General features: G+C 41.6%; 1 protein-coding gene across 1 annotated transcript in view; it reads right to left on the bottom strand.

Annotated features, from left to right (window-relative positions):
- Nucleotides 1–23,245, bottom strand: part of gpat4 (glycerol-3-phosphate acyltransferase 4) — a 70,374-nt gene that overhangs the window by 42,255 nt on the left and 4,874 nt on the right. The window contains exons 2-4 of the mRNA XM_069917785.1: nucleotides 21,206–21,275; nucleotides 10,629–10,926; nucleotides 494–568 (exon numbers count right to left, since the gene is read on the bottom strand). Coding sequence (XP_069773886.1) covers nucleotides 494–568; nucleotides 10,629–10,926; nucleotides 21,206–21,275 — 443 coding nt within the window. The remainder of the gene's footprint in view (nucleotides 1–493; nucleotides 569–10,628; nucleotides 10,927–21,205; nucleotides 21,276–23,245) is intronic.

Consider the following 23,245-nt stretch of genomic DNA (forward strand, 5'->3'; position numbering starts at 1 on the left):
TGACTGAATTTATGCTTCATCCTCACAGTCACACTACACATTGTATTTACCTCTTCATCATCCAAACTAACACTGGTTCCCCCCCACCCCCATCCCTCCTCCCTCCCCATCCCTCCCCCCTCCCCAACTAGCTTGTTTAAACCTTCTCAATAGCTTGAACAAACCTACCCATATTAATATTTACTATCTTACTTTTAAACAACTTCCAATTATTAGGTGTTATTTTTCCTCTCTGCTCCTAGACTACTTCTTCCAGGTCCAATTTTACCCAATCGAAATCTGCCAGGCCCATTTTGGGACCTCACTGAGGACCAATGTTGTCTTTTTCTGGGACGACCTCAAAGCTCACTGAGCTAGTCATCATAAAAATTATTTCCAAAATAAAATTCCTCAAGGAAATAGCAACAAAATAACATCGCTGAATCTTGTTGGAAAGTAGGAAATGAACAGATCTACAAAACCGTGTCAGAAACAGGAAAAACAGCATTCTTACCATCCATTTGGTAAATATCCCACAATGGTTGTTCCAATCACCAACAAGCTAATGCCAGTTACAGCCAGTGTAACCCTAAAAAAAATGGTCACAGTTAGATTTTAGTGGATTTCAAACACAATACTCTCTCTCTCTCTATGCATTTCTCATTCAGGTCCTTTAGAGCACAGAACCCCTTTAACCAAGGCTATTGATAAACAATTGTTAGAATGATTTACCAGTCAGCTCTGATGGCGGCACCATGTCCAATTAAAACGTCAGAGACTAAGAAGCAGAAAAATAAGTGAAACGCAAGTTCATAAAACTACCAAAGAACAGAAGCCTCAAAACCACAAGAAAATGAGCTGTTTCATATAGTGGTAGCCCAGAACCCCAAACTAACCATTTAGCACTTTAATTCAGACTCTAGGTTAGAACATGCAATCAGTGCAATTGTCAAACAGTTAACTATCAGACTTTAAATATGACTGAGATAACCTGCCTCATAATCAATGTGCTATTACATTAAATCAACAATAGTACCAAATGAAAACTCTGAAAGGAACGGTCAGCAATGAATCCAGAAAATCCAAGAGACATACAATACCACATGCATCTGTGGGGGAAAAAATGAAGTCATGAGACCCGAAATGTTTGTGCTATCAGATAGCTGCTGAGAGCAGACAGGATAGATAAAAACTGGTTGTTGTCCACTCAGAGAATATAAAATTACAGGATATCGATAAAGATTAAATGTAAATAAAAAGGTTTCTCCCACTGTGCAACCTCCGAGTTCTGGGCCTCTCGGGTTCGTTTCAAGGTTTTGGCAGAAGTTAAAACAAAATTCTTATCAAGCAAAGAAAGAAGAATTTCAAACTTTCAATCTCCCTTTAAAACTTCTTGGAGCCAATACATTGAGGAAGTGATCCCAAACCAGATCTGCACAAAACAGGATAAATTAATGAACAGGAATCATTACTGAACAGTACAGGCCTTTTTCAGCCCATGATGTTGTGCCGACCTCATTGTAGAATTTAAAATTCAGTTTGTTGGTGAGAAAATCCAGTCTTAAACTGTAGTACTAAAGTTAAAGGAGATTTTAATGGTATGAGGTTAGTGTCAGCTAAGATAGACTGGGAAAATTGTTTAAAGGGATCAACAATGACAGGCATTTAAGCAGATATTTTGCATTCAACAAATGTATATTCCAATAGAAGGAAAAGCTCTACAAGATGGATGGTTAACTTAGGACGGCAAGGATGGTGTCAAATTGAAAGAAAGGTCTGCAGATAAGTGGTATGCCAGAGAACTGGGGAAATTTTAGAAACTAGAGAAGAATGAAGAGGAAGATACAGTATGTGTAAACTAGCACATAATATAATAGGGTTTTCTCACAGCTAATCTCAGAATGCAGCAGTGTTAGAAGTGTAGGGCTTCAGTGAGTGAAAAAGGAGTTTTGGTGAGCTGAGCATATGGGTTCTCAATGCAGGCCTTCAGTTGTAACTGAGCGGCCTTAGTTTCCCATCAGATCGTGGTAAGCGAGTATTTCTTCTTTAAAAATTTTTTTTTTCCAAACAGAATAAAAGTATACGAGTTACATTTTTAGGGGCTCTTCCTAAAGGGAAGAAAGCTTAATGTCATGTGCTGTATGGTTTGCAGCACATAGCAATTCCAAGATTCACCTTTCACCTTTGAGAACCACATCTGAGGGATGTACCTCTGGTCTGGCCAGCCTGAACACCAAGTGAACTTTAGCACCAGCTGCACCCATGTGGACACTGAACGAAGATTTTGGTTCCTGAACACTTTTGGGTGTATTTTATGGATTTTGGGCAGCTGATCACAACAATTACTTTAATATTTTCCTATTGCATACCTTTTCTTTATGATTTTTGTGATTTCCTCTCATATTTTAAGTCTACAAGTACATTGCCCACAAAGCAAACTGTTTTGGTCAGTGCAGGTGCTATGCAAATATTGTCTTAGGCCTGGGCATGTTTAGTCAGAATAGATGAAGATAGGCTATAAAAGCAGCTTACATATACAGGTGCTATGCATCACATTAATATAGATTGAATGTATGTTGATGCACAAGTTCTTCAGACAATAGCATATTGAGTTAACATGAGAACAGTATTTATGGTCTTCAGGTAGATTGAATACAGCAGAACTGTCTCATCAATGTTTCAACAACTGTGATTCAATGTGGAGGGTGGCGGCGACAACGCCTTTTACCCATATACCTTAATTCCCTATATTGTGTGGCGAGTATACTCTTAAGGCTCAAAGACACAGCATGGCTGCATTATTAATAAAGTCTATGAGCTCTACTTCAGTTGTAAAATTGGTGACCAAGACAAACCCTGGGCTCCTCACATTTGTTGTGCAACACATGCAGTCAACCTGAGAGCCTCATTATGAGATTAAACAAGTTAAATTCAATAAAAGTTAATTTAATGTTTCTTCAACTTCCTATGTGTTACAGCCAATGTATCATAATCCCCATTTTCAAGAAGCAAACTTTTGAAAAAATTGTCCAGTGTTATTAGAGGTGATCATCTCATACCTTACGATAAGGCATTCAGAGAATAGATGACCTTCAAGCTCAGGAAAGGATAATGGTAGGGGTGAAGGTATCTCTGAGGAACCCAATTGGAACCAAGATCACAGCACATGGATTGTTCAGCTGAACAAAAGGGTGAAGGAGAGGTGTCCAGGGTGGAATAGAATCCACTGCATCAGTAACAGGAGACAGTGAGACAGGATAGGCATTTCTGTGGTTGTAAATGGGAATCAAGGATAGTGTACTGCTAAACTGGTCCCAGGATTAAGGATATCACAAAAGAGTTGCAGAAAGGGGAAACTCACATTGGCGTTGTGGTGAAACACAGTAATGCAGGTGTGACCTTATTAGACTGTACAAGCTGGCCCGTCTCTGTTCCTGTAACTGCTCCCCTTAAATTCCCCAATAAAGGATGATAGGCCAATTCTTCTCCCTCCATACCAGTCTTGGGTCTGGGGCAGCAGCACGTAGAGACACGAGCAATGTTTCTGGATATTAAATCACTAGCTTCGTGTCTGCTTGCAGTTATTGATTGTTCTACAATTTAATATCCAGAAGTACTCGCCATCGACAAGGCAATCTGAGTGGAGAAGCTGGAGACTTACCCCAGGGATCCAGAAGCCTCCATCAAATTTGATATGTGGCTGCACTGTTTAAAGGCCTACATGAGATGCCACGAGATCTTTGCAGAAGTAGACAAGAACGATCTGCTCTTTTCATCGGTGGGCCACCAAACTTACCAAATAATAAGGGACTGTGAAAACTACGAGGATGCAATGGCCCTGCTACGACGGCAATACAGTGCTCCAGTGAACTCTATGCATGTACATTACCAGCTGCTCACCTGATGCCAGCCCCCGATAAGTTGTTGACAACTTTTGTTAGGGAGATGGGATGACTCTGTAGGTGTGACCGTGGCAGTCTACCAAGAAGAACTCATCTGTGATGGGCTAGTGGCTGGCTTCTGTTTGAATCACATCCACGAGGGACTCTTGGAGAAGGACAATCATACCCTACAGGAACTTGTGCAGATGGTTCGATCGCTGGAGGCAGCTCGGCAGCCAACAAGTGGGGAGCACGGGAGGTCCAACAATGAGCTAACTGGCCTCCATCGTGCTGGACCAGAATAGCCACACCAACTGGTGTATTCCATATGGACGTAGAGGTAAACCGGGCTGCCTATTCAACACATGGAGCACTGAAAGTTTTATACACTTGGGAACGGTCCAATGTTATTCCCTTGCAGTGTCTCCTGCAAAGAGTAAGGTGGCTCTAGCATCCAAACCTAACTCCACAGAAATCTGCAGGTGCTGCACCATGACCCTAACCGTGAGGGGCACAAAGTTTAAAAACTTCAAGCTGCTCGTGATGCTCCACCTCTGCGCACCAGTAACACTGGGGCTCAATTTCCAGTACCAGCTTAAGAGCAGATGATGCAGTTTTACGGGCCCATCCTCCCCTCACGGTCAGAAATAACCAATTCCTGGAGGCCCTGCCCTTCTCTCCGAACGTGGACAATCAGACGCAGGAATGCCATCCAGGGCACCTGACCTGCGATCTGGCCACCCTCTGGGTCCCTCCATCCCCCCGTTCCAGAACCTCACCCCAGACTGCAAACCAGTCACCACTAAAAGTAGGCAATATAACCCTGGGGATAGGGAGTTTATAAAAGCCGAAATGGGGCGACTGCTAGTGGAGCGCATGATTGAGCTCAGTAACAGCCCCTGAAGAGCACAAGTGGTGGTGGTTAAGAGTGGGGAGAAGCACCAGATGGTCAATGATTAAAGCCAGACCATCAACTGGTTTACCTTATTGGATGCCTACCCCCATCCCCCACTTAGCAGACATGGTGAATGAGATAGCCCAGTACCAGGACTTCTCCACCATCGATCTCAAGTCAGGTCATCACCAGATTCCGATCTGCCCGCAGGACTGTCCATACACAGTGTTCGAGGCCAACAGCTGCCTCTACCATTTCCCACGGGTCCCATTCAGCCTCACAAATGGGGTGTCGGTGTTCCAACAGGAGATGGACCACATGGTAGATGACAACAAATTAAAAGCCACATATCTATATTTGTATAATGTCACCAGCTGCGGCTATAAACAGGATGAACATGTCGCGAACCTGCAGAACTTCCTGGCCACCACTAAAGCCGTGAACTTACGATACAATATTGTAATTTAAGACCAGACTGTTAAACAGCACACAGTAATAAACAAAATAACATTCCTGAAAACTATAATGCTACCTACACATCACGAGATTACACAAAAACAATTTAGACAAGACAAGGCTATGCCATTCCTACATCGGACAACAAAAAACATGAGACTGGAACACACCTACAGTAAATTTAAAAAGTGCTGACGATACAACCTGTACTGCAATTGTAACAGCGGATCAAGCTACTGGACCAGTGGAATCTATGAACTATTAAAGACTGCACGACCAGTAACAATGGACACTGTCCTGCTTTACTCCACTGGACTTTATCTAAAAAGGAGGGGTGAATGTAGTGGATCACGGTAGTGCAGGTGTGACTTCAAAATACTGTACGGGCTGGCCTGCCTCTGTTCCTGTAACTCTTCCCCGTAGATTCCCCAATAAAGGCTGATAGCCCTCCTCCCTCTATACGAGCCTTAGATCCAGGCCAGCAGCACGTAAACACACACAACCATATAACAATTACTGTATGGAAACAGGCCATCTTACCCCCTCTAGTTTGTACCGATTTAAGTGATCTCTAGTCCCACTTACCTGCACTCTGCCCATAACCCTCCAATCCCCTCACATCCATGCACCTATCCAACTTTTCCTTAAATGACAAAATTGACCTTTCTTCAACCACCTCTTCCAAAAGGTAATTTCACTCGGCCACCACTCTCTAAAGTGAAGAAGTTCCCTCTCATGTTACTTCTAAACTTTTGCCTCCTAACCCTTAACTCATGTTTCAATCTCACCTACCCTCAAGGGGAAGAGCCTATTCACATCTACTCTATCTATCCCCCTCATAATTTTAAATACCTCTATCAAATTGCCCCCCCCCCCCCCCCAGACCTTCTACACTCCAATGAATAAAGACCCAGTCTAATCAATCTTTCTTTGTATTCTAGGTACTGCAATCCAGGCAACATTTTAGTAAATCTTCTCTGCACCCTCTCTACCTTATTGATATCCTTCCTATAATGTGGGGACCATAACTGCACACAGTATTCCAAATTTGGCCTCACCAGTGCCTTGAATGGTCTCAACATCACTTCCCAACTCCTATATTCTAAGCTTTGATTTATTAAGGCCAACATACCAAAAGCCACCTTCACCACTCTATCCACGAGATTCCACTTTCGAAGAACGATGAACCATTATTCCTAGATCTCTCTGCTCCTCTGCATTCCTCAATGCCTTCCCCTTCACTGCATTTGTTCTGTTTCGATTGTTCTTCCCAAAATGAAGCACTTTACACTTACCGGTATTAAACTCCATCTGCCACCTTTCAGCCCACTCTTCTAAGCAGTCCAAATCCTTCTGCAGTCTCTGAAAACCATCTTCACTATCCACAACTCCCCCTATTTTTGTATCTTCCTCATATTTACTAACGCAATTTACCACTCCATCATCCGCTTGTCATCGGCCTCCATCCTGACTCTCTGGCATCTACCTTCTAACCACTGTTGAACCCATCTAACTATCTCAACATTAATACCAAACTCCTGAACCTTTCTTACCAATCTTCCATGTGGAACCTTAACGAAGGCCTTACTGAAATCCATATAGACAACATCTACTGCTCTACCCTCATCAACCTTCCAAGTCACCTCCTCAAAAAATTCAACAAGATTTGTCAAACATGATCTTCCCCGCACAAACCCACATTGAGTGTTCCTGATCAGTCTCCGCCTCTTTAGGTACTTATACATATTATCTCTAAGAATACTTTCCATTAGTCTACCAACTGACATTAAACTTACAGGCCTATAATTGCTAGGCCTATACCTGGAGCCATTTTTAAACAGAGGAACCACATTTGTGACACACCAATCCTGCACCACCATACCCCTCTCTAGTAACTTTTGAAAAATCAGTCAGAACTTCCATTATTTCCTTCCCGACTTCCCTCAAGGCCCTAGAGAAAATGCCATCAGGACCTAGAGACTTATCCACCATTATATACCCCAAAAGTTCCAACATCCCCTCTTTCCTAATCCCTACATTTTCTATTTTGCTTCTCTTATCCTACACAATTCCATTAAAGCTTTAATCATTAGCTTCATGTCTGCTTGTAATTATTGATTGCTCTACAGGGGTCCAAGGAAGGGTAAAAAATGAGATCTCGCAACACGAATTTAGGGAGCTCCGAGATTGCAATCTTGTGCCACTTTCTAATTAATTCAGGAATAAGAAGATGGGTCTGGACTATTTGTCAGGAAGACCATTGTAGAACTAGAGGACATAATTTTAAGGTGAGAGGAGAGAGATTTAAAGGGACTGGAGAGGCAGCTTTTTCACTCAGAGGGCCCTCTTCACCCTACCATCTGAAATGACGAGCCAGGGAGAGCCTTGGATGTTAGTATAATTACAAAGTTGCAAAGCCATTTGGACAGATATATGGAAAGGTTTAGGAAGGGAAAACAATAAGCTGGAGGGATTCCTCTGGCTAGGCGGCATTCTTGGATAGAAATGGTTCGTCAAGATTTCGGGTCAGAACCCTTGAAGACTAAAGTAGGAAGAGGTGATATGAAGTACATTGAGGAGTGGGGGATGGGAAGAGGGGGGGAAATCATGAAGAAGGCTCACCAGCAGCTAAACTGTGAGGAATTTGAGGAGATACAGTATGTTATGGAAGACTCCAGAAAACTTCTACAGGTGTACTGTTGACAGTATTCTGTCTTGTTGCATCATTGTCTGGTATGGAGCTGCCAAAGTTCAGGACAAGAAAAAAACCAGAGGGTTGTTAACTCGGTCAGTGACATCATGAGCACCACCCCATCAACGACATCGAAAAGAGGCGGTATCTTAATAAAGCAGTCTCTATCCTGAAGAACCCCCACCACTCAGGCCATGCCCTCTTCACCCTTCCATCAGGTAAAAGGTACAGGACCCTGAAGATGAGCACTCAGCGGCTTAAGGCCAGCTTTTTCCCTTCTACCATCATATTCCAGAATGAATAATGAACCACAGACACCAACTTACTTTTTGACTTTTTCTTGTAACATTTTTATTTATTTTGTAAGACAGCTTATATAAATGTTTGCACTGTGATGCTGCTATAAAACAAAGAATTTCATGATATGTTCATGATAATAAATTCTGATCCTGAAAGATGGGGAGGGGGGGGGGGGGGGCCTAAGATGATAGGGTATAGAGCAGAACGTATGAGAGCTGAAGAGACAGGTAAAGGGAGAAACCAGGAAGGGGAATGGACAGGTTATGGAGAAACACGAGAAAAGGAGTAGAGATGGAAACAGTGGAACTAGACAGAAGGAGGTCAATGTTCTCAATGTCCTCAAACTGGAGGTCAATGTTTATGCCATTGGGTTCAAGGCTGCCCAAGAAGTATATGCGCCATTCCTCATTTTTAAGCTTCACCCTGGCGATGGATGAAGCCAAGAATACTCATGGTCAACAACTGGAAATCCATGATCTGCAGGTGCTTGGCAGTCACCCAATCCACGTTTGGAGCCAGGATCAAGGATGCCACAGAACATCCTTGTAGGAACTGAACTGGAATAACAATGTTAATCATTGACTAACTAGAGATGTTGCTAGTTCCAGAGTACAATTATTAGCACCATTCACAGAAGTATTGGCAGGTTGACAGACTCCAGTGACTTTTGCCATTATTTGATAATCAAAGTGGCTGTAAATATATAATTGAGGCCTGAGGAAAACACAAAGATCACCCACACAGGACTTCAGGCTGAAGATAGTTGCCTCTGCACTCACTTGCTCATGGTGGGGTATTTGGCAAGGATATCAAAGCCACTTATTGTTGGCTGCATAACTCTCCCACCACTGAAGACCAGCTGTGGCTCGACTACAGCACTTTGATCCAATCTACTGCTTGCAGGATGTTGGCCAAAGATTCCAGCAAACTTTGCTCTTTACACCCATCTTTTCTGCCTTGCTGCTTGTGCAAGTTAGTATCTCATTTTTCTACGCAGCCAGTGGCTGTCCTGGTATGCTTTTCGTCACTCAATGAACCAGAGTTGGCCCTGTCCCCTGGCTTGATGGATGGGAGGGATGTGCCAGGCTAAGAGAATGGTTATTGCTGACAGCCTACTGTGCTACATTAATAGCATTGAGTTGATATACCCATTCTAAATCCTTCATTCAGCTCAATAGCATTGGCATACATGGAAGAGATAGATCTCAGTTCAAAGATGAGACTTTGCAGACAAGAACCATGCAGTGATCAGTTCTGCCAACAGGAAACAAACAAATCTGAAGAAGGAGTCAAGTAGGATAATCTTTTGTGGTGGTTACCAGAAATCTGTCCCACTAATTATTCTTCAGGTCTCAGACAGCTCCATCAAACATGATATGATCAACATATTTCTGGAGGCAGAATTTGAAGTCCTGAGCTAACATTGGGTTACTTTTTTAAAAAAAACCATGTGCATCCCTTTATAAAAAAATCTTTGTCACCAGAGATATCACCACAATCTTTGAACACCACAAATATTTTCTGTCACTCTCATGAGCTTGCATTTTTTTTTTAAATCATGCATTTTCCAGTTTGCATTTAAAGCATCAGCTAAACCTCTTGTCCACGTCAGCAGCATGGCATCCATCACCATCACTCCCTGTGACATAAAGCCCGAGGCCAACAAATATATTGCACAGCTCCAGCATTGAAAGTAATGGAAATTTATAACTGGATATGCTTTTACTACAACATGTCTCCACTACCTCCCCTATAACTGAAATCCATGCATCTCCACCAGATAAAATACTCGCTCTTTCTGTGGCTTAATCCAGGATAAGATACAGCAGTATTTTCTCAGTGACTTTCAAACCAGTCCGCAGAAATGATCGAGCAGCATTTTTTTAAAACTATATTCTCAAGGTGTGCCTTTCATTTCTAGGATACTATTTATTGCAAAAATAGCATCTGCTGACCTAGCCTCTTGCATTTTCACAACACTTCATGTTTTGAGTCACCTTGGGCATCTAAACAATGGAAGAGGCATGGAATACAGACAACCTGGGTGGGGAGGGTGGTTGGTGAGACAGTATGCCTGCTCAATTATGGAAACTCATTCAAATCTGTAATCTGCATCCATAAATCTTCCCAGAGATCACATTTGGCTTTGTTTTTCAGATCACCTCCCCCCCCCCCCCCCCACCCCCCACCACCAACATACTAGGGATATACTTCCAACTGAAACATAATAAATACATCTGGCATGAAGCATTTTATTTTATTTAAAAATGATCCCAAAATCAGAGTTCTAAGAATCTGTAAAAGATTTTGTTCATATTCTACTGAAAGCACTTTTAACAATGATCACAAACACCTAATGCTGCAAGTCTCATTCCACAGCATCAGCAGGCAACGACACAGCAGCACATCACAAACATATACCTACCTCAGGGGGAGTAGAAAGCAGTACCGTACAAAAACACCCAGACCCCAGAGGATAGTCAGCCGTAGGCTAATGTATTGAAAATTATTGTTTGTTCTAGTCAACAAATTCCAAGATTCTAATTCCTCTGCAGAAAATCGCTTTGTTACTTCGTCATCCACAATGGTTTCAACACCTTTCCGGCAGAAGTAGAAAATGTCAGACATTTCAAACTCCCGGCTGTCCAAGGCTCTGTTGCTCCCACTCCGCCTCAGCTGCTTTATTTCCTCCTCTAGTGATGTGGGCTCCTTTTCTATGATACCTACAATGTAAAAATAAAACACTGGCATTGTTAACATAGCATTAGTGGTGCGAAACCTTTTACAGCAGCTTCTACAGATCACCTCCGTCTTGTATTTGCAAATAGCAGTGTTACAATTTCTCGCATAATTGCACGATCAACAGTAGCAGTCTGACCGTTTTTGCTTTCCCACCCCCGCAGTCTTCGTTAATTGTTTTTAATTAAGATATATACACACCGGTCTCCAATAGGGAGCGTAACATTCGAACATCAACTGCATCAAATTCAAGGCTAACTTCAACATTTTTGTGATCTGCATGTCACTGGCAAGACCAGCATTGATAAGTCAACTCTAACTCCTGCAAAGGATGTTCAAAGTCAGAATTTTGTCGGTCTGGAGTCACACAACATAAAATTTGGGAGAAGTTGTGGGAGCAGGCATTTACATCGAGTGCCCACTGTGTATTGCCAGTGGAGGGAGTGAACATTTTTGGGTGTCAATCTGGAATGTCCACAATTTCCATTTGTCAGTGGATACGCTTCGGTGAACCTCCTGTCATGGCGTTTGCCTCACAAGTTCAAAGCAAGGGTATTGGAAATCAGCATTGACCAGCACTCAATATAGACATGGCAAAGTTGATCCCATCTGGTCAACACTGAAAAATTCTCTTGTTAAATGCATGGGAACTAGTACCCAAATTAGAGGAGATGATAAGCAATAATTTAATGTAGCTATCCTTAAACAATCTTACCTAACAATCTGGTCAGGTGGGTGAGCATTTCAGAGATAGTGTTGATAACTTCCCTGACTTTAAGCGGAGGATAGGAGCAGACAATATAGTGGTTTTTAATTGGGTGTAGCCACGTGCTACTCGAAAGAAGATACACACATGTAGTGTAGTCAAACTCAGTTTTATTAGGGCTCAGGCCCGACTTTGAAACTTGACTGATGTCACAACATGGATAACAAAAGCAGGTTTCCTGTGCGTGGGTACTTTCATGCATAACAATGTCCTTCTTCCCCGCAAGCTGTCCCTGTCTGTTGGCTGTGCAGCAAGGCCAATGCCATTTTGGGGTCACTGGCCTTTAAGCTGCCCTTGCCGTTCACCCGCCGGTTGGCTCATTAGGGCCAGGGCAGCTCCATGGGCTACTACTTTGGTTGTGCTCACCACCCAGAGCGCCGGCTCAATCACCGCCGCGGTGGGCCACCACATGGGGGAGGCTAATTGAAACTGGGATGTGAGGGGGTGCCGAGGCTGCTGTGTCAGAGGTTTGGATCTGGAGCTCACGATGTTGATGGTTTAAACTGGTCCATGTGGCTGAGGGAGTACCAGAGGCAAATCCATGGACACAGTGACTCTGGAGGGACTCTCTTTTGTTTCTTTTTGTAAGAGGAACCTGGCAACTTTTGCTGATGGCAAATCTGTCTGCCTAATGGCAGACTAAAGGCAATTTCATGTAATAGTACGCGATTTTTCTTACATGACAATAAAGGAATTAAATCTAATTACAATATTAGACAGGCACTAAGAAGCATTATTTGTTGGTAATTCAATGGTTATGGAAATGAAAAGTAGAAATGTAGAGGTTATTTGGGGATTACTTGCATGAGGTTCTGGATGGGTTTGTCCCACTGAGACAGGGAACCATGGTTGATGAGAAGTGGAACAGTTAGTCAAGAGGAAGAAGGAACCATACAAGGTTTATGAAATAAAATCAAGCAGGAATCTTGAGAATTATAAGGCAGCCAGGAAATAATTAGGGGATAATTCAGATGAGACAGTAAAGGGATGGGTCAGAAAGTCTGTAGATGACACAAAGTTTGGAGTTGTTGCATATAGTGTAGAAAGTTGTTGTAGGTTACAACAGGATATAGTAGGATTGAGAATTGGGAGAAGTGGCAGATGAAGTTCAATCCAGAAAAACATAGTGATGCACGTTGAAATATCAAACTTGAAGGCAGGGAACGTGATTAATGGCAGGATTCCGTTGTGCAGAGGAACAGAGGGATCTTGGGGTCCAAATCCATAGATACCTCATAGTTGTCTCCAAAGTTGAAAGGGTAGTGAATAAGACACATGGTAAAATGGCCTTCATTAGTCAGGGGATTGAGTTTAAGAGCTGTAAGGTAACGTTGCAGCTCTATAACACTGGTTAGGCCACAGATTACTGCGTTTATTCTGATCACCTTCAGGGCCCTCAGCTCCCCTCTACTAATACTCTTCTCTGCTTGGCATAACTTGTTCTTCCTCTTTTAAATTCCTCCATTTTCTCCAAATCCAAGGTGCAGCCATGAACACTGGGCCCCACTAATGTCTGCTTTTTAATCGGATGTGTGGAACAGTCCAGGGACTGTCCAACCTGAGCAGTATCAGTCCCCAATGCTTTAGTGCTGTCTCTTGTCAGGACCTGACAAATACATTAACGTCACTGCTAATGTCTACCCCACTCCTAACTTTATTTGGTCTGTCATATAACACCTCTCTCAACTTTTGCAGGAGACAAATTATCCAGGTCCATCTACTACAAACACACCAACACCCACAGCTATCTTAATTCCTCTGCATTTGCTCCTGGAATGAGGCCTTCCACTCCAGGAAGGACACCTGAAATGTCTTCTTTCTTCAAGAAACACAGCTTCCCCACTGTCATTGATGAAGCTCTTGTTTGGATTTCCTCCATTTCTCCCACCCCACCCTCCCTCCCTCAGACAGAATGAGTAAAGTTTCTTTGCCCTCACTTTTCACCTCCACCAGCTTGATATTTCACCCAAATTCAGCATTTGAATCCCTCCACCAAACACATCTCACCTCGAGAATTTTTTTCCCCATCTTATATTTGAACTAAAGACCTGGGATTATATGATTCTGACAAATTACAGACAGGGCAATGATTGGGTTATTAACAAGAAAGTGTTTCTCAATGCAACTGCTTTTTTTTTTTCCGAAATTTATTTATAGTATCTCCATACATTCATTTCAAATTGACTTAGTATAATATTACATAATAGATACTAAATAATTTTCAAATTTTCACCCCCCCCCCCCAACTCCCCTAACCCCTTAGGAAACCACCTTGTGGTGGTTAATTCCCAAAAACCCAAATGGGTGTGGTATAAACCACAAGTGGCATATGACTTTCGGGAGCAGAAGTACCACCCCCTCCCACCCCCCCCCCAGGCAGACAAAATACACGTATAAACCGAAAAATCATCATTTCTTATATCCATAAAACCCCGGTCCATCAATTTAACCAATCTTATTCATAAACTCTTTTTTTTGAAAATCCAAACTTGATATTAAATTTTGCACCCTTTCCACCCTCCCAACACTGAGTTAAACATTGTTTACAATCAATAAAAGTTTTTTTTTTTTTTAAACATTTTTTTTTCCAAGTCTTCCTGAATTTCATCCACTGAATTAAAACACCTCTGAACATCCCAGTTCAACACCGAATCTTCCATTCTTCTCAGTCTCAAGTTGAATTTGTAGCTTACTTTCAAAAAAAGTTTTTTTCAAATCTTTTAAAATTTTCTTGAACATAATTCCTTCGGTCTTGATCTTCTAAAGCATCAATGTTATTCATAAGTTCTTTCTTCTGTGTTTCCCAATTTAATACCAAATTTTCCACTTTGTCAATCTTCTCAATGTTAAGTTGAAATTATTGTTTATTTTCAAGAAAAACTTATTCAAAATTTTTAACTCTTCTTGGACATTGCTCCTTCGACTTTAATTTTATAAATCATCAATCTTGTTCATAGTTTCTTTCTACTGAATTTCCAAATTTAATAATAAAGTTTCCGTTTTTTCCAATTTTCTCAATATTAAACTGATCTTGTTGTTTAGTTTTAAAAAAAACCTTTTCAAAACTATTAAAATCTGTTTGCAATGTATGCATACTCACAGATAATAAATTCACTCTTCCAATATTCCATCCAAAAAAAATCACTGATAAACCTTATTGCAGGTCAAGGAGTTCCATATATATGTTTATCTTCAGAAAATATTTCAAATATTTCAAATCAACATTCGTCGCCATCTTTCAAAAAGGAGTCCGAAATCAACTTTAATAAGTTCTGTTCTTGAGAAAATTCCAGCACCAACTCCGGCTCTGTCTGGGCAAATAGGTCAAATTTCTTCCAAAGTCAAAGAATGTAATTTTGTTCTGTATTTATAGATAATAAATTCATCCTTCCGATATTCCATCCAAAAAAAGTCACTAATAAACTTTAATGTTATCTGGATTTTTAAAACTCACGGGCAACCAATGCCAATTACTGCAATTTATCTTCATAAAACATTTCAAATCAATATTCATCACCATCTTTCAGAGGGGTGTCCAAGGCCAGCTTATCCGACAGTCCAATTAATGAGCTCCGTTCTTAAGAAAATTCCAGCCTTGACTCCGTGGTTCTGTCTGGGCAAGTAGGCCATGTTTCTTCCAAAGTCGGAGAGTGTAGTTTTGTTCTGTATTTGAACTCTATTTTCCTTAATCTTTGTTGCCATTTTAAACTAAAAACAATTGATAAACAAAACAAAGACTTTTAACAGAAAAGAAATATTCTTAAAACGGGTATTTATATAACTGCCTGGGGGAGACCGGGAATGCACGTCCGCTCCCTATGCCATCTTGCCACGCCCCCCCTCAATGCAACTGCTGATACAACTTCTACTATCCTGCTCAGAAACTGGACCAACAATCAGGTAGTAATTTGCTGGACAGGATTTATTCTGCACTTTTTTGTTTAAAGACAGGTTCACACATTTTCAGGAAGATGCTAGCGTTGTATCTGTATTGACACAGTTTGCCTAAATGCACAGCTGTTTCTGGAGTTGGTGGTACACCAGTTAGGATGCTGTCTGGTCCCACAACTTTGAGGTAACAGTGTTCTCAGTCCATCCTTGACATCATGTGGAGTGTTGAATTTGATAAGATTTGCTTGTGATAGTAAGGATCTCAGGAAGAAGCCAAGATAGACCATCTTCAGCTAATTCAATTTAATGGCTGAGAGCACAAGATAAAACAAAGGCTCAAGCAGCATTCCTACTGTAATGTCGAAGAACTGCACTCTGAACCGTTTCTCTATTCAAGTTGCACTAGAAATGTGGTACATACAATGTGGAAAAATGCCTAGGATGACAAATTCTGGGCAAATCCAACCAGTTTCTTATCCTCCCTTGTTTACTCAATCACTCCCCTTGCTTTCCCTCATTTCTTTGGCCCCATTCCGCTTTCCCCTCAATCTCCACCTGCCCATGAGACAAACCTCTCCTTCTCCTGCTCCCTACTCCTTCCTTTCTCCTATCAATGTGCATCTTCCTCAGCCCTTGACCTCTTCCTCCCATCACTTCCTCGCTTCTTACTTTTGTAATTCCTTGTAATTCGGTATTGACTCAGATTAGAGAAATTAGACTTCCATGCTCAAAACCCCAGACAATCTGGCAATAGCTGTTGAAGGAGATATTAGAAACAGAGGAAGAACTTGATGTCACTATACCAACAAAGAACCAAGTCGCTGAAAGATTAAATATAATCCAATGTTTTGCAGATTCCTGGCTTTAAATGTCCCAACTGCAGGTGGAAAGCATGTTCTCAGGTGCATCTATTTCAACGCAAGGAGTATTATCGGAAAGACATAAGAGTCAGAGCATGGATTGGCATATGGAATTATGACATTGTAGCCATTTGTTAAAACTTGGTTGCAAGAAATGCAGGACTGCCAGCTCAACGTTTTAGGATTCCACTGGTTCAGACGCAATAGAGCTGGGAAGATAAAAGGGAAAATATTACAGCTATGCTCAGCCAAGACAAATTGGAGGGCTTGACTACGGAGGCTAAGTGGGTGGAGTGAAGGAACAGGAAACGTAGGACCACAACAATAGACAACCCAATAGTCAGGGAGAATTGGAGGAGCAAATTTGCAGAGACATAGCAGACAGCTGCAGGAAGTTGTGATAGTAACATTTCAAATATTTGTCTGAGTCTCCCATACAGGAAAGTTTTCTAAATAAACTTATTGAGGTTCCAACTAGAGAGAATGCAATACTGGATCTCCTATGAGAGAAGGAGACAGGATAGGTGATAGAAGTATGTGTATGGGAACACTTAGGGTCCAGTGACCATATGTCATTAGTTTCAAGATAACTATGAATAAGGATACATTTGGTCCTCAGGGTGGGATTCTAAATAGGAGAAAGGTTAATTTTGTTGAAATGAGAAAGAATCTACAAAGTGTGGATTGCGACAGGTTTTCTGCCAAGGATGTACTTGGAAAGTGAAAGGTCTTCAAAGATGAAAATTTGAGAGTATAGAGTTTGTATGTTCTTGTCAGGATTATAGACAAAGTTTAACAGGCTTAAGGAATCTTGGTTTTTGAGGGATATTGGAGACTTGGTTAAGAAGAGGTGTATAGCAGATAATAGGTGACAGGAAGTAAATTAGGTACTTAAAATGCAGAAGAAAACAAATGAGGAGGGAAAGTCAGGAAGACTGAAAGAAGACACAAGGTTGTTTTCGCAGACAAAGTGAAGGAAAATCCTAAGGGTTATTACAGATATATTAAGAGCAATTAATGCAAGAATAGTAAGGGATAAAACTGGTCCTCGAACATTAATGTGGTTGACTATATAAAGAGACAGAAAAGATGGGGAGATCTTAAATGGTTTTTTGCATCAGTATTTACTCAGTGAACTGGCACCAAGTCTATGGAAGTGAGGCAAACAAGCAGTGAGGTCATGGAACATAGATTAAAAAGGAGGTGCTTGCTGTTTTAAAGCAAATAAGGGTGGATAAATCCCCAGGGATTGACAAGGTATTCCCTCTGACCCCAAGGGAGCCTTGTGTAGAAATTGCAGAGGCCCTGGCAGATACATTTAAAATGTCCTTAGCCACAGGTGATCTGCCCAGAGGATTGTAGCTCATGTTGATTAAAACAGGTTCCAAAAATAACCCAAAAAATTATAAGCAGGTGAGCCTGACATCAGTAGGTGGTAAGTTACACTGGCCAACAATTCCGCCCCCCCCCCCCAAAAGTTTGCTTCCTGAAAAATAATTGGGGATTATGACAGAAAACTTCAAGCTGGCACAAAGATAATTTCATATTTGCTTTATTAAGTAGGAAGTTGGAGAAACAGTAAATTAACTTTTATTGAATGTAGCATGTTTAATTGAATAATTATTCTGACCCATTGAATTAATTCAACTGACCTAATAATGTTAGGGCTACTGATTTCTATTTGTACTCAGCATCTGATGCCTTTCATGTCAGTGTCCAACAACAGCCGGCCAGCATTGATGGATTCCAGTTGCCCTGATACCACTTTTCTATGGTCACAATGTCTTGGTGAAACCTTTCACCGTTTCACTCACTGACTGCACCAAGATCAGCGGGGAAGATGTCGAAGTGCGAATGCAGAAAATCAGTTTTCAATGATATGTTGCATTTCATGGTTTTGTCCGCATGAAGCAGGTTGTCAATAAACTACTTTGTAGTTGCCAAGAAAATTCTCAATATCTTTAAATGCCTTCCAAGCATGTTCAGGTTAAAGACGACATTTGCATAGCACCTGCACTGAGTCATGTCCAGGCATGTTCACAGACTGACCAAAAACAGCTTGCTTTGTGGGGAATATACTCGTAGATATAATGACAGGAAATCATAAAAATAAGTTATATCTATAAAAAAAACCGTATGTGATGGGAAATTTTTACAGCTATTCTCATGATCAGCAGCTCAAAATCTCTAAAATACACCAAAGAGTATTCAGGAAATAAAATCTTTGTTGTCCAATGTTATCAGAAGGGGTTCAAAGAGATATACGAGTATTTGGATAGCCAGGGACTGATTAGGGATAATCAACATGGCTTTAGTAGTTCATGTTTAACCAATCTTATGAAATTTTTCCAAGGTTACCAGGAAGGTTGTTGAAGGAAAAGCAGTGATTGTTGTCTGCAGACTTTGGTAAGGCTTTTGACAAGGTCCCACATGGGAGGGTAGTCAAGAAGGTTCAATTGCTGGTGATGTAGTAAACTGGATTCTACATTGGTTTTACAAGAGAAGCCAGAGAGTGGCAGTGAATGACTGCCTCTCAGATTGAAAGCCTGTGACGAGTGAGTGCTTCAGGAATCAGTGTTGGGTACATTGTGGTTTGTCATCACTATCAAAGGTCCCTTTTATTGTCACCTAATAATACACTAAAATGTAATATACATGAAATACAAGGAAAACAAAGTTACCATGAGCAATGACCAATACCCCAAACGATAGGAGAAAGAAAAACAAAAGAATCCCTCCGAAACATTGAGGGTCCATGGATGATAACAAGGATCCAATGATCTGAGTGATCGTGTATTAAGTTGAATCTGCAAGATGGAAGAAGACACAATGATAGGAGTTGTAGTGGACAATGAGGAAGGTTTTCAAAGCTTGCAAGGGGATCTGGGACCAGCTGGAAAAATGGGCTGCAAAAGGGCAGATGGAATTTAATGCAGACAAATGTGAGGTGTGGAACTTTAGAACGACAAACCAAAGTAGGACATGCATAGTAAATGTAGAACAGAGGGATCATGAATACAGTTACATAATTCCCTGAAAGTGGAATCACAGGCAGACTGGGTTGTAAGTCAAAGTATTGAGTATAGAATGTTTTTTTTTATGTAACTGTGGTAGATTTTATTAAAAATTATAAATAGGACCCAACACACGGGACAAACGAGCCAGTGATCAGCAGCAAGCACTGACGTGAGCCCACACTCTCTTGTGAGGCACATCAAATCCTTTGACCACACAGGCCGGGAACATCTGAAGCCTGGAGGCATGAAGAGGAGAAGGTGTAAATGTGTGGGAGATGTGGGGAGGAGGAAAGGTTAACAGAGGAGGGTACAGAAGGAATGGTTTGGGGCCGTCTGGGGTTTGCCGGTCAAGTTGTACAAGACATTGGTGAGTCCAAATTTGGAGTATCAGGATTTTTCTCTCCCGGGCAAATGTGAAGAATGAAGGGAGATTTGATAGAGGTCTACAAAATTATGAGGGGGGGGGGTTATAGAGAGAGCAAATGCAAGCAGGCTTTTTTCCATTGAGGTTAGATGAGATACAAACCAGAGGAAATGGGTTAAGGGTGAAAGGGGAAAAGTTTAAGGACCGAGATGAGGAATTTCTTTACCCAGAGGGTGGTGAATCTGTGGAATTCATTGCCACAGAGGGCAGTAGAGGCAGGTTCATTAAATATATTTAAGAGGGAATTAGATATATTTCTTCAGTATAAGGGTATTAAAGGTTATGGAGAGAAGGTGGGGACGGGGTACTGAACTTTAAGATCAGCCATGATCTCGTTGAATGGCGGACCAGGCTCGAAGGGTCGAATGACCTACTCCTGCTCCTATCTTCTATGTTTCTATGGAATATTGGAGGAACTTCTTCACACAGAGAGTGTGTTAGTATGGACGAGCTGCCAGTTGAAGTAGTGAATACGACCTCAATTTTAACATTTAAGAAAAATTTGGACAGGTACATGGATGGTAGAGATATGGAGGAATATGATCTGGGTGCAGGTCTGTGAGATTAGCCAGAATATGATCTGGGTGCAGGTCTGTGAGATTCACCACAGACTAGAAAGGTCAAAGGGCCTTTTTATGTGCTGTAATGTGCTATGATTCAATGCAGCAGGACGTCACACATTAATTCATATTTCAAAAATGCAGCTTTGGGTTCTTAATAGTTACTAAATAGTAAAGTTGAAGTATAGCACATTTTATTGCTGTTAATTAAATTTTCTATTGATGATGATGTCCAATTCCCCACTGTTGAACAGGAAAATGATCTAAACATGTCAAATTCCACTTCAGATCAAGTCAACTCCAACCACAAAACACAGAAATGCTGGTGGAACTCAGCTAGTCTCGCAGCATCCATAGAAGGTAAAGATACATTACCGATGACTCAGGCCTGAGCCCTTCTTCAAGATGTGAATGAAAATAGATAAGCACTCGAGTGCAGCAGGCGTACAGACGGGGAACAGTGAGAGAGACTCTCTTCAAAGAGAGGAGAACTTCTTCAGGGTAGGCATCCCTTGAAGAGATTTTGCAATGCTTGAGAGCAAGCAAAGAATGCAGAAGAGGAGCAGTGAGAGAAACTCTCATGGAAACTCCGTTCGAAGAGAGAAGTAAAACTTCAGGGCAGGCGTCTATTTATTTGAGAGCAGCTAACTCCAACTACAAACCTCAGTCAACTAATCATCCGTTACTTCTTCCAAAAAGCTACACATTGTCACAAGCTGCAGTTCAATCATCACAGGACACCTACCATTCGAGTTGGTCTTGTAGATGAGGTGTTTTCGCTCCCGGGCTCCTCTTTCTATTCGCAGTGTTGCCCACTGAAAAATCAAACAGAAACACAATGGCCAAATGCAACCTTTCTTTTGAAAATGAAGATGTATTGATTGACAGGAAAACAACAAGACAAAAACTCCATCTGATTATATATTGTGTTTTAACTATTAACCAGTCTGGGGTATTTAATATTTTTCACCCCACAGAGACTACTGGTATGAACAACAAAAGTTCTGATGAAGTGTTAAGACCTGAAACATCAACTGCTTCTTTGTGCACAGCCTGACTACTTTGACTACTAGGTGAGTGAAGAACTTATAGATCAATAACATGACTCCTTTGCTTCTCTTTAACAGATTTGCAGCAAAGTTCACTTTTTCAGAAGAAGAGAAATTGGTCAAGTGACATTTCTAAATTTAAATTTAGACATACTGTACGGTAACAGGCCCCTCTGGCCCATGAGTCTGTGCTGCCCAATACACCAATTGATCTACAATTGGGATAAAAACTAGAGTAAACCCACACAGAAACACGGAGCATTGGATTCAAACCCAGGTCGCAAGCGCTATAACAGCATTGTGCTAACCATGCTGCCAGAGTTTCATGCCGAGTTTAAAAAAAAAACATTTATTTATTGACATCAAAAAAACAGAAAAAACACGTACACAAAAGTTCACATACACCCACAGATAGACACCCAGTGGTACCCTCCCCCTCTCCAGGCCTTTGAGGGGTGACCCAGTAAATGTACCCAAAATGGAGGGGGATGGAGCAAGAGACCTTTTTCCCCCCACTGAGGGGATGTCAAAGACAAGAGGGCATTAGTTTAAAGTCAGCATCAGAAAACCCATTCAAATCTTTTCGTAAAAGTGAATTTTCATAAAGTGAATATTTGGAAAACGGTATACCTGTAATAGGTCGATACAGTGGAAGGGTAGGAAAAGAAGCTGAAAAACGACAGAGAGCTAAGAAAACTCTGATAGAAAGAAAAGGCTGGGGAGTTGGAAAAGAGACACAGGAATGAGGGAAAGAGAGACAAAGAGAGGAGGTTAATAGAAACTGGAGAAATTGACATTGATACTGCTTGGTTGGAGACAGCTGAGACGGATATACAAGGTTTCTCCAAATTACGAGCGGCCTCAACTTGGCAGTGCACGAGGTCATGGACAGATAGGTCAGTGTGGCAATGGAGTGTGAATTAAAATAGTTGGCCACTGGGAGGACCTTGCTGTTGTAGCGGGTAGAGAAAAAGTCTCAATGAAGTCATCTCTCAGTCTGAGTCCAGTCTCCCTGATGTAGAGAAGACTGCACAGGAAGCACAGGGTGCAGCAAATGACCCCTGCAGATCAATGTGTTGGTTTACTTGGAAAGATTTGGACCTGAATGGTGGTGAGGAAGGAAATGTAAGTGCAAATGTAACCCTTCCTGATCACAGTGGTAAAAAGGGGCAATTAGTGGGCAAGGGAGTCAAGAAGAAAGCAATCCCCATGGAAAGAAGAGGGGAAAGCAGTCTGATCATGGATCCCATTAAAGGTAGTGGAAATTCCAGAGAACATGTTGGATGCAGAGGCTGGTGGGGTAGTTGGTGAGGACAACAGGAATCCTATCCTTGTTGCATCTCCAGGGACAGAGGGGTGAGGGTGGGGGAGGTCCAGGGCAGATGTACAATAAAGAGAGGAGATGCTGGTGAGGGCTGAGTTAATTGCAGTAGAGGTGAAGCCAATAAGAAGACTGGCATTGCAGGGACTGATGTAAGTACCCATTTGACTTGGAGAAAGTGGGATAAACAAAGGAAGAGTTATTGAGGGCGAGGACAAGTTCTACCGGGCAAAGGAGGGTGGTGGTGATGGTGGTGATGGTGGAGGGGACTGATTAGGTCTGTTATTAAGGACAAAGGGATTATCATATGATTAACGTTTGACAGCACTTGGACTGTACTCCTTGGAATTTAGAAGAATGAGGGGGACCTTCATTGAAATTGAAAAGGCTGGACAGAGTACATGTAGCAAAGTTC

The sequence above is a fragment of the Narcine bancroftii genome, chromosome 2, assembly GCF_036971445.1.
Source record: "Narcine bancroftii isolate sNarBan1 chromosome 2, sNarBan1.hap1, whole genome shotgun sequence".
NCBI lineage: Eukaryota > Metazoa > Chordata > Chondrichthyes > Torpediniformes > Narcinidae > Narcine > Narcine bancroftii.